General features: G+C 48.0%; 1 protein-coding gene across 1 annotated transcript in view; it reads right to left on the bottom strand.

The window, feature by feature from the left end:
• LASP1 (LIM and SH3 protein 1) overlaps positions 1-13,477 on the bottom strand; it is a 63,038-nt gene that overhangs the window by 48,289 nt on the left and 1,272 nt on the right. The window contains exon 2 of the mRNA XM_020997407.2: positions 5,033-5,127. Within this exon, the coding sequence (XP_020853066.1) occupies positions 5,033-5,088 (56 nt within the window). The 5' untranslated portion in view covers positions 5,089-5,127. The remainder of the gene's footprint in view (positions 1-5,032; positions 5,128-13,477) is intronic.

Raw genomic sequence — 13,477 nt, 5'->3', positions numbered from 1 at the left:
CTAAAGGCATCTTTAGAACCTGTCTTCCTCCACCCTGATATATCTAAAATACGTTCCACCTTACCAAAAATTTACATTGACATAAACTTTTCAGGGCCCCCTCTCTATAAGACTATGTACAGCCAGCCAGCTTCATGCCTGTGTGTACAAGGATGTGTGTCTTACACCTCTGAGAGTGATAAGATCTGGTGTGAGTATAAGCACTAGACTTCTCTTCCAATATAGCCTGTATCAAGTTTACCCCCATACACACCCCTATCCCCCACCTCCTCTGTGAACACGTGTGTGTGTGTGTGTGTGTGTGTGTGTGTGTGTGTGTGTGAGACAGAGAGAGAGAGAGATTGTATGTGTGTGGTGCCATCACCAGACGGGAAGTCTCAGGGCCTAGGAACGCTCACTACTGGCATGGAGCCAATGCCGCCAGTTTGGTTCCTCTCCCCCCCCCCACCAAATTCACAGAAACTGAAGAGGCCTTTTTGTCGATTGAGACATTTTCCAGAAGCCACATCCCAAGCTTGTGAAGCCAAGAGGAGAAGGAAGAAAGAGCTACTCACTTCCAGCTACTTGCCACCAACCCCCCACCTCCAACAGCTCCCCTCAAAGACTTGGGCTCATCTCAGTACTGGGAGCCTGGCCAGGGAATTCTTCTACCCATTCAACTCTCCACTCCCAACACACTAGGGTAGGACACATCCCACTCCTCCCAACAGGCTACACTGAGGAACTATGTCTGCCTGCCCTTGGGTTTGGCACAAGGCTGATTCTACATAGGCTGTCAAGCTCTGCCCAGAATGGGAAAAGCAGGTCATAGGGCTGGACTCCCAAGGCCTCCCAAGATCCTAAAGGTCTGTGGTCTGGGCAAAGGGAAACAATGGAGTCACTGCTGCTTCTTCCTCCTAAGGGGGTGGGAGTAGGAAAGCAGGGGGAAAGATGACAGCCTGTACTTGGACCAAATGAACCAGAGACAGAAGGGTTCTGGAGTCAGAATGCTGGCAAGTGGGAAAAAGAGGGGGAAGGCTTCCTCCCAAAGCAGCACAGTTAAAAGCAAGAGATGTGAAGGTGGAGGATCTGGAATTGAATTCATACTCTATTTGCTACCTGCGTGACACTGAGCAAGTAACTTGCCCTATCTGGGCCTCATTTCCTACTCTGTAAGATGAAGGGATTGGACTAAATGACTCTGGAGTTCTTTTCTAACCTTTAAATCCACATTCCATGAAAGCATGCAGCTCCAATGAGCTTTTCCCTGGGGGTGAAGCAGGGACAGTAGAAAAAATACTCTCCCAACAGACCACAGGGCCCAGTGGAAGAAAATGCCCTGTTTGTACCTTCCTGGGGGTGAGGGAGCAGCATCTGGGAGACCAGCTTACAGCTGAAGAGTTGGAAGAATCTCCAAATCAGCTAAGTGTCTGTCCCACCTCCATCCCCCAAACAATGCTAGATGCTAGACTACCTTGGCATCCTAGGAGAGGGGTTGGTGGGGTAGGGAAAGAAAGATGGCTTCATATCCCCAACCTTTGGAAGAGAAGGAAAGGGGCAGGGAGGGGAAAGTGTGGAAAAACTGCAGAGCTCAAGCTCCTGGTGCCAAAAACTCTCAGAATAAGCATAAGGCCAGAAGCACCTGAAGCACTGGTAGCAGAGTTGTTGAGTTTTGGAGTTTTTTTGGGAGGGGAAGGACAGGAGACCTTGGGGAATGATCGTTCAAGTTTCTGTCACCTGGAGACATGCAGAATCAGAGCTCAGAGAAGAATTGGGATGATAGGGCCTTCTTCCTGTAAGGGACAGAATCAGCTGATTGGATTAAAGACAGCTAGGTGGTTCCCCTCCTCCTACCCAGGGCCAAGGCAAAAGGAAGAAGAAAGAAAGGAGGAAAGAAAGCTTGCTTTGCTGGCCTAGAGCCAAGGGTGAGACAAGAGACTGCTGTGCTCTGCTGGGTTACAGGATTCAGCTAAGGAAATGTAATAGCTTCTTGTCCTCCTCCTCCCCTTAACATCGCCCTCCCTCAACAAGTTGGGCACTCACTGACATTTCAGCATCCTCCAGGTCCCGATGTTACTGTTCCTAGCACAGTGGGGAGAACGGACCACGGCATCAGATAAGAAAGAGAGAAAACAAAGGCTAGACCATCCACCATCAAGGCCCAAGGAGTTCTTAACTAGGGGAAAATCCTCAGAAGACCCTTTCGGGTACAGAATAAGATATTGTCTTAGGAGAGGAGTTCAGAGGCTGTTCCAGGCAGGACTTCAATCAGACAAAAACATCCAGTCACTGAGGAGTTAACTGCCCTCTTTCTACCCCCACCCCGACATGCTGGGAGGAAGCTGCTAAAGACCAGAGCCTCTACTAGACTTGTGTGAGCCCGTAAGAATGTGAGGAATGTCCCATTTCCCTTGGGGGGGGGTGAAAGAAGAGAGGCTTATTAGGAAAGAAGATGAAGCTGCAGGGGGAGAATAAGGACAGTTTGGGGAGGGGGGAGTCTGCCCCTCCCTCTTCTAGCCCCCAATCATCAGAAAGGAATTTTAATCCACAGAAATTAAATGGAGAAACAACTTAGAACTATGGATTCCCTATGACACAGGAAGGGGTCCCCCCCACCTAAGCAAAATCTCCAAGTCCTCACCATCTCTCCAAAGCACATTCTAGATTTTGCCTACAATAATCCTTCACATTTACATCCTGTGATAGGAAAAGCTGCCCAGCCCAAGCCAACTAAAGAGAAAGACTCTGGAATGACTGGTCCTCTGCCTCCAATGACCCGTCCCCACCTCCACCACACCCCAAAGAAGGTACCATGACAAGACTTGTCCAGGGTCACATGGCTAGTAAAGAGTGGAGCAACAATTTAAAACCATTATCATATTTTCTCCCAGATTATGCCCTAGATCAGTGGTGTCAAACTCAAACAGAAACAGGGACCACTAACCTGCACATACTCAGCAGGCCACATACTGACTTAGAAAACCACCTATAAATACCATCTATGTTTTATTGCATTTTTATCAATTTTTGCAACATATTTCCCAATTACATTTTAATCTAGCTCCTGTGGCATTATGGGCCACACGCAGCTTATGCATTTGATACTTCTGCCCCAGATAACTGCTTTGTTAATAATGGGGAGGTGTGCACAGGCAGAGCAGGGTACCCCTTCTTCCCCCAACCAGGGGGGAAAAAAATCCACAACATTCGTTTGCTCTATATTTATTCTGAGCTTGGTTTTCTCGATCTTATCTAGGCAGGAGACACATCTGGCCACTCGTGGTCTGATTCTAAGATTTATGAGGATGGAAGCTTTAACTTGTTCCATTTTTCTGACCTGGGCTAGTTCGCCCCTCCTCCCAAAGGCCAGTGGCCTTCCACTCCTGGGGCTCACCATAGCGGCGCTGAATTTAGTGAGGACATTGGCTTTCTCCCAACTGCAACTGTGAACACCCGAACTCAAGGGGTCCACAGGCCTCAGCCTCCCCAGTAGCAGAGATCACGGTATTTATCACCACACCTGTTACTATAGGTTTGTGTGTGCATATGTATGCATGTCTGTATACATATGTGTATACATGAATTGTGTATGCATAACTATATGTAAGTATATGCATTTGCATATGTGTATAAATGTATATATATATATGTATATGTGTGTGTGTGTATTGTGTGTATATGCACTGTGTATAAATGTGTGTGTGTGTGTGTGTGTGTGTGTGTGTGTGTGTGTGGCATCTACTTTTATGTGTACCTATTGGTTTCCCCAAACACACAACAGAACAAACTTCCTGAGGGCAGGGATGATCTCATTTTTCTCTTTGTAACCCCAGAACCTATCCCAGTACCCAGCATATAGTTAGGGCTTGCTGAAAGAACAGCCCTTGTTATAGACCCAAACCCAGAAAGAATTATTAGATCAGAAAATTTGAGCTGGAAATACACTTTGAGATCACCTAGTTTACCAAGGAGAAAAAGACTGAAGCTGGTAGATGGGAAGTAGAGTCAGAGCTAGTTAGTGGCAGACCCAGGGACGACAGACACCTCTGGTCCTCCACTCCAAATGCAGGGTTCTCCCTACTGGACTGCAATGATAACAGGTCAGCTAGAAGACAGGGAAGGAGGGAGAAGGGCTCTTCCTCCACATCTTCCTCCATACATAACACTCAAACAGCAGCAGCCAGGCTCTCTCTCTCTCTTAAGTCAGCCCTCCCCAGACACAGACTTTTCTCCTCCTCATATGTAGCAGTCACTGGTTCCAGAGGAAGGAGGGGTCCAGTTCACCAGCACCCCACTGAAATGGGGGGATGGGATATGGGGGGAGAGAAAGAGAAAAGAGTGGTGTTGGGCAGCAACATAGGATACTAGGAAGTAAGGAGCTTGGGGGGAGGGGGAGAGGAGCAGTGAGGGTGGAGGATGGAGGGGGAGAAACACAAAAGGGATTTTTTTTTAAATGGAGCAGGTTTGCAGAAGGCATTTCAGGTTACAGGGAATTTGTGTATATGAGAGGAAGGAATGCAGACCTAAGAAGAGGAAACTGAGAGACAAGGCAAAGGGAAAGGGTAAAAGGAGGGAAAACTGAGTTGGAAGAAATGTGCCTGCTCACAAGTGCACACACGAATACCCTCCCTCTCCTCCATAAATGCCCGTTGCAAACACTCAACCAGAAATACCACTGTGCTCAGACACAGTCCAAAAAATGTCCCTATGTGATTTGTCTGTTTCTCTTTCCTCTCCTTCTCTCCCTCCCTCTCTTTCACCTCTTCTTCTCCCCCTCTTTCTCCCTCCCTCCCTCTTTTTCTTTCCCCCTCCCCTTCTTTCCCTCCATCCCTGTCTTTCCTCTTTTCTTGTCTTCTCCCCCCTCATTTCTCTCCTCCCCTTCTTTCCCTCCCTCCTTCTCTTTCCCCTTCTTTTATTCTCTTCTCTCTCTTTTTTCTCCCCCTCTCCTCTTCCTCCCTCTTCCCTTTCCCTGCTCCCCCTTTTCTTTTCTCTCTTCCCTCCCCACTCCCCTTTCCCCCCTTTTCCCCTCCCATACCCAGAGCCCTGGACTCACGCATTGCAGTAGGGTTTCTTCTCATAGCCTTTGTAGTTCTTCATATTCAGTGTCATCTTGCAGGTCTCACAGTGGAAGCATGCTTTGTGCCAGTACTGTGGGCAAGGAGAAAGACAGGCTGAATCAAAGCTCTGAATGCCCAGAGAACACTTCCCTAGAAGAAAGCCCTCTTCTCCCTTCCCCAAAACTCAAAACCAATGCCAGGGGCACAAAGGCCTTGCTTCTCATTCACTGGGTGGAAAAGAGCACACAGAACAGACCCACTGGCACAAGTTTTTGCTGCTTTCTGGGGAGAAGAGCAGCAGGTATACCCTGAGGATATTTCATTTCACAGGGTCTCTTCCCAGCAAGGTGGCATATAGCATTGGACTTGAAGCCAGAGGGACCTGAATTCAATTCCAGACTCTACTGTGTGACTCCAGGCAAGTTGCTTACCCTCTCAGGGCCTCAACTGCCTTCTCTGCAACATGAAAAGCAGGAGATCTTAACCTTTTTTTGTGTCATGGGTCTGATGAAGCCTTAGAGACCCTTTCTCAGAATAATCTTCTTAAATGCATAAAATAAAACACATAGGACTATAAAGAAAAGCAATTTTATAGCAATATAGATACCAACATATTGAGAAAACACATTCCCAGACCCCTGGATTAGATGGTCTTTCAAAAGCTCTCTTCCAGTCCTAAATCAGTCTTACAGACAAGAAATGAGCAGCTGGTGGTAGTGGGCTGCCCAGTCTGTCACACCTGAGCAGGCTGGAAGGCACTGAAGGGAATTCTACATTAGGTAGAATATCACTGCCAAGTACATTCACACTCCCATTTATATAGTTGAAGCGATTCACACATTTGCCAGTAAGAGCCAAAACCGCTCTCCAGAACTGGCCCATTGGAGCTGTCAGAAGGCAGAAGAATGGTGAAATATACTTATGTAATCAGCCCCCAAAGGAAGGGAAAGCTCACTAAGAGAATGGTCTCAAGTACCCTTCTACTCAGAATCTCAAAGACTCCTGGGAAGGTTAAGCTGGAAGGGACCCTATTAGTCTAATCTTATAGAGGAGGAAGAGCAGAGTTCAAATTCAGCCTTAGATACTTACTAGCTGTGTGACCCTAGGCCGAGTGACTTAACCCTGTTTGCCTCAGTTTCGTCATCTGTAAAATGAACTGGAGAAGGAAATGGCAAACCACTCCAGTATTTTTGCCAAGAAAACCCCAAATGGGGTCATGGAAAGTCAGATATGACAGAAATGAGTGAGAGGAAACTGAGGCCCAGAGAGAAGCCAGGAAAGATTCACGCAATTAACAGGTGGCAGCGTCTAGTCTCCTGACTCCTATAAATTGGAGCACAAAATAAATGCCTGGATGCTGAGGGAGACAGGATGGGGAGAAGGGAGGACAAAGTACCATTTCCAAACACTCTTCTAAGTCCAGATACTTCCCAGCAAGACTGGCTCCCTGAAGGAGAGGCCAATCAGTAGCTCCCCACCCCCAGCTCATCCATGGGCCTTCACAAACTAATTGTTTATGCAAAGCTAAAGGCTCAGTTGCTAAGAGGCAACTGCTAGGGAGGAAAAGGCAGCTTCTTTCTCCTGGACCAACCCCAAAAAGGGAGAGCAGTGACCAGCCCTGTCAGAGGACAGGGGCATTCTTGTCTCCTGGTCTAGGTCACAAAGTCTAACATACAGAACACCCGGGATGGGAAAAAGTCCTCAGTGCCAGAGCCAGCTTTTGTCAGGGAGTCCCAGGGGAGAGAATGTGAGGTCAGCTACGGAGGAAGCTAAGGAGGAAGAGCCTAAACCAGGGATGGGGACCCTTTGGCCTCAAGGCCAAATTCAGTCTTCTAGGTCCTCAAGTGGGGCCCTTTGACTAAATCCAAACTTCAAAACTTCCTTTTATTAAGGAAATTTGTTCTGTAAAACTTGCAGTCAGTCAAAAGGCCGCACCCAAGGCTCTAGACCCTGCTACAATGGGGTACAGCCAAAAGAACCTTGGGTCCCAGCTAAGTCAACAAGCATTCATTAAGCATCTTTGTTGAGTCACGTCCAACTCTTCATGACCCCATTTGGGGTTTTCTTGGCAAAGATATTGGAGTGGTTTGTCATTTCCTTCTTCAGCTTATTTCACAGATGAGTAAACTGAGGCAAACAAGATTAAGTGAGTTGCCCAGAGTCACCCAGCTAGTAAATGTCTGAGGCCAGATTTGAACTCAGGAAGGAGAGTCTTCCTAACTCTAGTCCTGGCACTCTGTACACCGTGCCACCCAGATGTCCTTATTAAGCACCTACTATGTGCCAAGTAGGGGCTCAGTAGATAAGAGAACTGGACACTGAAGACTGTGTGCCTCAAACAACTCACTTTACTTTGGATCTCACTTCTCTTCTGAACATCAGGGTTGAACTGAAGTTGTCTGAGGTCCCCCTTCCCTGTGCTGACAGACTACATCAACACCAAACTCCCTCCCACTCACCAGCCCTATCTCGTTCCCCCCTCCTCCCTTCCCTCCTGGATCGGCCTCTAAAGGAGTGTCTACTGGGGCCATCTCACCCAGCCCTGGTTCCCACATCTATTGCGGGGGATCCAGATAAAAGCCAGCAAGGACAAGATGGGGGAGGCAGAATAACTGAAGAAGGGCTATAGGGGAGGCAGACCAGAGTTGTAGAGGCTGGAACAACGTAACTGAATTGAAATTCCTGGCTGGGGAGAGAGTCCAACAAGATACAAAGGAGATGTAAATGCACCAATATCTTTCTCTACTTCACTGCCAACATGGGGGTATCCCCAGGGACTCCTGGCACTCAAGCAAGTAAGGTCTCTCTCTTCCCCCTCCCATTGGGAATCAGGAGATCTAGGCCTCAGTTCTTCCACAGAGCAGCCTTGCTGTGAGCCTCTGTTTCCTTCTTAGTAAAATTAAAAGGCTGAACTAAATTAGGAGATCAGACTAAAACAGTCCCCTCACATTTTGTGGCCCTTCTTCCCTGGGGGGAGGGGGAAGAATCCTAACTAAAGAAGAACAGCTACCAGAAGCCAAGGTGAGCCTAAGGCCAAACTTTCAGTTTGCCAACTCTGGCTACCACAGCTCCCCTTCCTCCAGAGCCATTCCCAAGAGACTCTCCAAGCAGTCAACTAATATCCTGAAGGTAAATGGAAACGCCCCTCAATACCCACAAGACTTTGCTTTTTAATAGGGGGACTCCAGAAAATAATGCTGAGATCCAAAGGAATCTCTCCAGTGGAGACATCCCTAGTCTCCTAAAAGGCCCAGAGAGGGGTTCGGGGGAGCAGATATCTCTCTAATCACATGACTGAGGAGGCTGGCTTTGGCCAGAGTCAGCATAACCACAAATCAGTTTTGTCAAGCCAAGGAAATCAGGATGGATACCCAAAGCCAGGACACTTCTGGGGCAGCTAGGTAGCCCAGTGGAAGGAGCACTGGCCCCAGAGTCAGGAGGACCTGGGTTTAAATCTGGCCTCTGACATTTACTAACTGTGTGACTCTGGGCAAGTCACTTAACCCCAACTGCCTCCCAAAAAAATACTTCATCTTCTGGCTTTGTGCCAGTCTACCATGCCTTCTAGAATGCCCTTACTCCTCACCTCTGTGACTCAGTTTCCTCAGCTTCCTTCAAGAATAAGTTCTAATCTTACCTTCCATGAGAAACTTTTCCTTGTCCCCACCCACTCCTACCCCATTAGCAGCTGGAGCCTTCCCCACTAAAGTATACACATTTATCTAGTTATTTACGTGTTATCTCCCTCATTAGAATAGGAGCTCAACAAAGGTAGGCAGGGCCAGGTTTTTATCTTTGTCTCCCAGCTATGAGTATAATGAAAAATTTAGAATTGAATGATTACATTACAGTCACCTCTATCTCCTTTAACTCTATTTCCCCAGCAGTAAAGCCATAGAGAAAATACTTTGTGAGCCATAAGTTCTAAAGAAATGGGAGCTAGGGTCATTGTAATTATTCTATAAGTGTCCTGAAGGCAGGGACTGGTTTCATTCTCATTTTTGTATCCACAGGGTCTAGCCCAAAGCTTGGTATATACTAGGTGCTGATAAATGCTAGAATTCAAATTACTCTCCTATTCTTTACCTCCCCAGGACAAAAAAAGAAAGAAAAAAAAAGGGGCAGATTATAACTTGGTCCCTAGGAGAAGGGAAGGTCCTCTTCCCTCACAACACCCCCCACCCTCTAGCCCCCTCAGAGGGAGGTATTGGCCCAATGCCCCGATTCTGACACCACCCAGTCAGGTCTTTGCCAATGCCCCTGCCTGGGGCCCCTCCTCCCCTCCAAAGACAAGCCTGCCAGGAAAAACATTCTCCAAAATCCAGACCATGACCCACTTTCTCACACACACACACAGAAATACCCAGTGACCTAGGACTTTTGGGCCTGGACTCCCCTCTCCCCCCTTGCCCCAGGTGTTCTCTCCACCCCAGCCCTACCTCCCAGGATGTCCAGCCACTAAGCAGAGCACCCAGGAATTTAGAACAACTTGTTTCTAGGGAGAATAAGGGGGAGAAAGAAGGATGGGGGAAAGCACAAGGGAAGAAGAAACCAGGCTAGGGATGGAATCACTGACATTCCAACTTACTGACAGGGAAGACAGGACCAGGTTTCGGAACACTTTAATAAAATGATGAGGAAGGGGTTGAAATCAGTAAAAGGATGTTGCTGACTGAAGCTCCTAGCCCAACTCTTTCCCTTCCCCTATGGGAATCTGAAAAATCTAGAGTCCTCTAAGTTCCATTTGGCTGGAGGAAGGAGGTTAGGGCCAAGGCCAAGGTCTGCTCAACACCTCCAAAGGGGACCTGAGAAAAGGAAAACATGTTACTAGGGAAAACCAGCAGCCACCTGGATGATATTGTGTTATAGATTTTGGAGGGGGGGGTGGGGAGAGGTTCAGAGGGTGCTCCCTGGCTAGAGAGAGAGAATGACCCTAGGACAGTCATGGAACCGGCCAGGACCCCACAAGAAATGCCATCTCATCCTCTTGCCTCCAGGCAGTACAGTACCTAAGTGTCTTCAGAAAGCAAGCAGTTTCCCTGTCTTTCAGGATATCAGACTTTCAGGATATCAGAGTCCCATGACTCTTAGGGGGCAAAGTCCTTCTAAGACTGTAACACAAATATTTCCTTACTACAGATGGAGCCCATTGTTTCTTTCTGGTTCTCATGGGTAGGAACTTAAACGTCACTCCTCAGGCTAAAGTGAATGGTCAAGAGGTCTACAGAAAGTCCTTCACCCCACAACCTCTTCCCTACCCAGGACTTACTCTATAAAAAAGACATATGGAATTTAGGACTTCTCACGTCTTCCCGTATGGCCTGTTTGGGCATTACCAAACTAGATATTTCTAAAGAGCCTCGCACAGTGCCTGTCACAGGAGTTGAAGAATAAATGCTTGTTCCCTTTCCCCCTTCTGCCAGGGGCTCCTCAACTCTTCCAAGCCCCATTAACTGCTTGTACCAAAAAAAGGACTAAGTAATTGGCAGCAATATGGGGGGAGGGAGAAAGGCCTACTCCAGAAGGCTTCTGTGGTCTCTTAAGTTTCCAGATGGGGGAATCCCTTTCCCACATACCTTGCACTTAGTAGACTGTTTTGGCTGGGCAATGACTCAGGCCTGGCCCTCCCCTTCCCATTGCCCCCAGGAAATAAATTTTCCTTCCCCTTCCAGGGCCTTCAACCTTGGAAAAGTCACCAATCTGGCTTAGCTTTCAAGGAAAACCCTATTGTAAAAGACTGAAACCTAGTCCAAACAGACCTTTTTGTTAAGCAACCAGTAACTACAATAATTATTATAATGAATGACTAATGCCCTGGTCTCCCAGATCTCCCATTCTCCAGGCCTAGGCTCAGGAAATAACAAGGCCTCTTCTCACTCTCCTTACATTAAAGAAAATGGGAAGGGATTTGGTGTGGGGAAGAAAGAGAACAATACTTAAAGTGACTCTAGGTCCTACGTGAGTCCAGTGACTTCAGCCTAGTGGCAACCCCAAGAACAACTCTTGCCCTCTCTACTCTGCACCTTACCCCGAAGACACTCCCTCACAACTATGGCCTCAAGGTTGAAGGGCTCCTAACTCTGGTGGAAAAGTTGGGGGGAAACCTTCCCTCTACTTTTTTCATATTCTTGCTTTTAAGAAACTGGTCCTCCCTTTTTTTGAGCTTTCCACAGTATTTGAGTCCAAAGTCAGAGAGTCTGAGAAAGGAAGAACCAGCTGGGGCAGAAGAGAAGAAAGGGAATGAGTAATGGAGGTACAAGGTCTCTTCCACCCCTGGTGTTACAAGTTCTGCCACACTCCTGGCCATGGTCTAAGGACTGGGACAGAGCCCCCAGGTTCTCCCAAATGTGTCAAGGAAACAGGGCAGAGGAAGGCAAGCCTTCTTCCTAACATCCTAAATAAGAGGAATATTCCTCTCCAGAGATCATGCTGTCCCTTCCTTTGCCTCTAACTAAATTACCTACCCCATAGCTAAGTAAAAAAAATTCACCCCTTTAAAAAATATCTTCTTCTTGAATCTCTGGGTGCAAGGCACACTCCTAGGGGTCACAGCAAGGGAGAGGAGAACCAAAGATGCATCTAAGCAAGATCTCTTCTGCCCCAAATAGGAAACTCCGGGGCTTTTTTTGAGCCCCCTCCCCCATATTCTACTAAGTGGAGACACGTAAAGTTAGAGCCAAAACATAAAGTGTTACAGCTTGAAGCTGGGCATTTATTTGTTCCATGCCAGCTTTCGGGTCCAGCTGCATTCAAGGACCCGCCTTGGAGTGGGAAGGGGGAAATGGCTTGCACTTGGGTACTAAGGAAGCCAGAATCCCCTTAACTGTTCACTCAACTCCTGGCCTTCTTCATAGTCCACCTCTGTACTTGGGGTAAGAGGGTGGAATCTCTTTGCCAGCTTTGACCTGGAGGAGACAGTTATAGGTTGTGTGCTGTCACACAGAGGAAAGGGAGGGGATAGGGGATGGTGAATAGGTACAGGGACTTCCCAATGACAAGCCTAGTGCCCACCTACACTTCCTCTTCCAGCCAAGGCAAGGGAGCATCAAGGGAGGGCAACCTATGAGCCAGGAGGAACACAGGGCACCTTCTGGGACCCCTTATTCCTGACCTTACTTCTCCTCCCTCCCATTCACCAAACAAAAAGGACTCTTCCTCAAACTCTCAGTTCCTCCAGACTGGCTGAGTAGGGCTCAGGGAAGCAGTACTTTGCAGCCCAGCAGTGTATAAAGTGGGCACATCGTCAAAAGACATGACCTGGCACCCCTTTCCTGCCTTCCCTCCCTAATACACCCTCCAACTCCAAGTACACTAGGTGCAGATTTATAGATGGGACCTTACTGGCCAGCTAGCTCAAACCCCTCATTTGACAGATAAAGAAACTGAGGTCCCAGGAAGGTGCCAGGCCTTTGCCAAGGTCACATAGTAGTAACTGTCAGAAGCAGCATTTGAACCCAGTTCCTCTGACCTAAAACTAGAGCCCTTTTCACTATATTCTATTACTTTCTGAATCCTTCATGAATGTTTCCTGTTCCTAGGAGAAGGAAAGGGGCCAGGGAGATATACCCCTTTAAAGGCTACTTGGCACATCCCCAAATGCCAAGCTAGGGTACCACGGGCTTCAGGAGCTCTCATTAGAACTCTCCCCTCCGGGTGTCCAAACTAAACTTAGACACCCACTCACCAAGGTATTGGAGCCGGTTCAGAGGCTCTCTCCCTTAACTCCACTCCTCCTAGGCAGAAGTCGAGATAAGCTATCTCTTTTCTCCCAGCTTCAATCCCTCCAGACCCTGGCAGAGGTAACACAGTAACATCAGCCCCAGAGCTCCAAGGGCAAGTTCTGGAGGAATAGAAACTTCACCCCCTCACCCTCTGACTCAGGGAGGACAGGGACAGCAAGGAAGTTAGAGCAGGAAGGGGGAGGAGAGAAGGGGGAAAGAAACAAAGTGTCCAGTGAGCTATCCCTGGCCTTCCAAAAGAAAAATCAGCCAAGTCCCAGAACAAACTTGGCCTGGAAATCCCAGCCCAGAGTGGGCTGCCCCTCCCCTCCCCCAGTTCCCCAAAGAACAGTTCTGGGGCGAAAAAAAGAAGACACGGAACACTCAGGCCTGCAAAAAAGAGAGGAGGGGGAGGGGGAAGAGATAGGAACCGAAGGGAAGGGACCAGGACAAAAGGAAAAGGTACATTCCCAAGGTCGCCAGGTGGACGTGGCTCCAGGGAAACCACCTGGGGGGGGGAAGGTAGTGTGGGGACATGCTGTATTTCCTCAATAGAACTCGGAGAACTGCAGGGAGGAACCCTGAATTGGAAACACAACCATTCCACTTCCCCACCCAATACCCAAAACAGACTAATGGGAATCAGATGAGTAAGTTAAGGCATTGGGGAGTGGGGAGGAAGGGAGGATTTTATAAAGGCCATCCCAGTGTTGAAGGAATTTC

This window comes from Phascolarctos cinereus, unplaced genomic scaffold (assembly GCF_003287225.1).
Source record: "Phascolarctos cinereus isolate Bilbo 61053 unplaced genomic scaffold, phaCin_HiC Scaffold_5;HRSCAF=322, whole genome shotgun sequence".
Classification (NCBI taxonomy): Eukaryota; Metazoa; Chordata; class Mammalia; order Diprotodontia; family Phascolarctidae; genus Phascolarctos; species Phascolarctos cinereus.
This window is presented reverse-complemented; position numbering and strand designations above follow the sequence as displayed.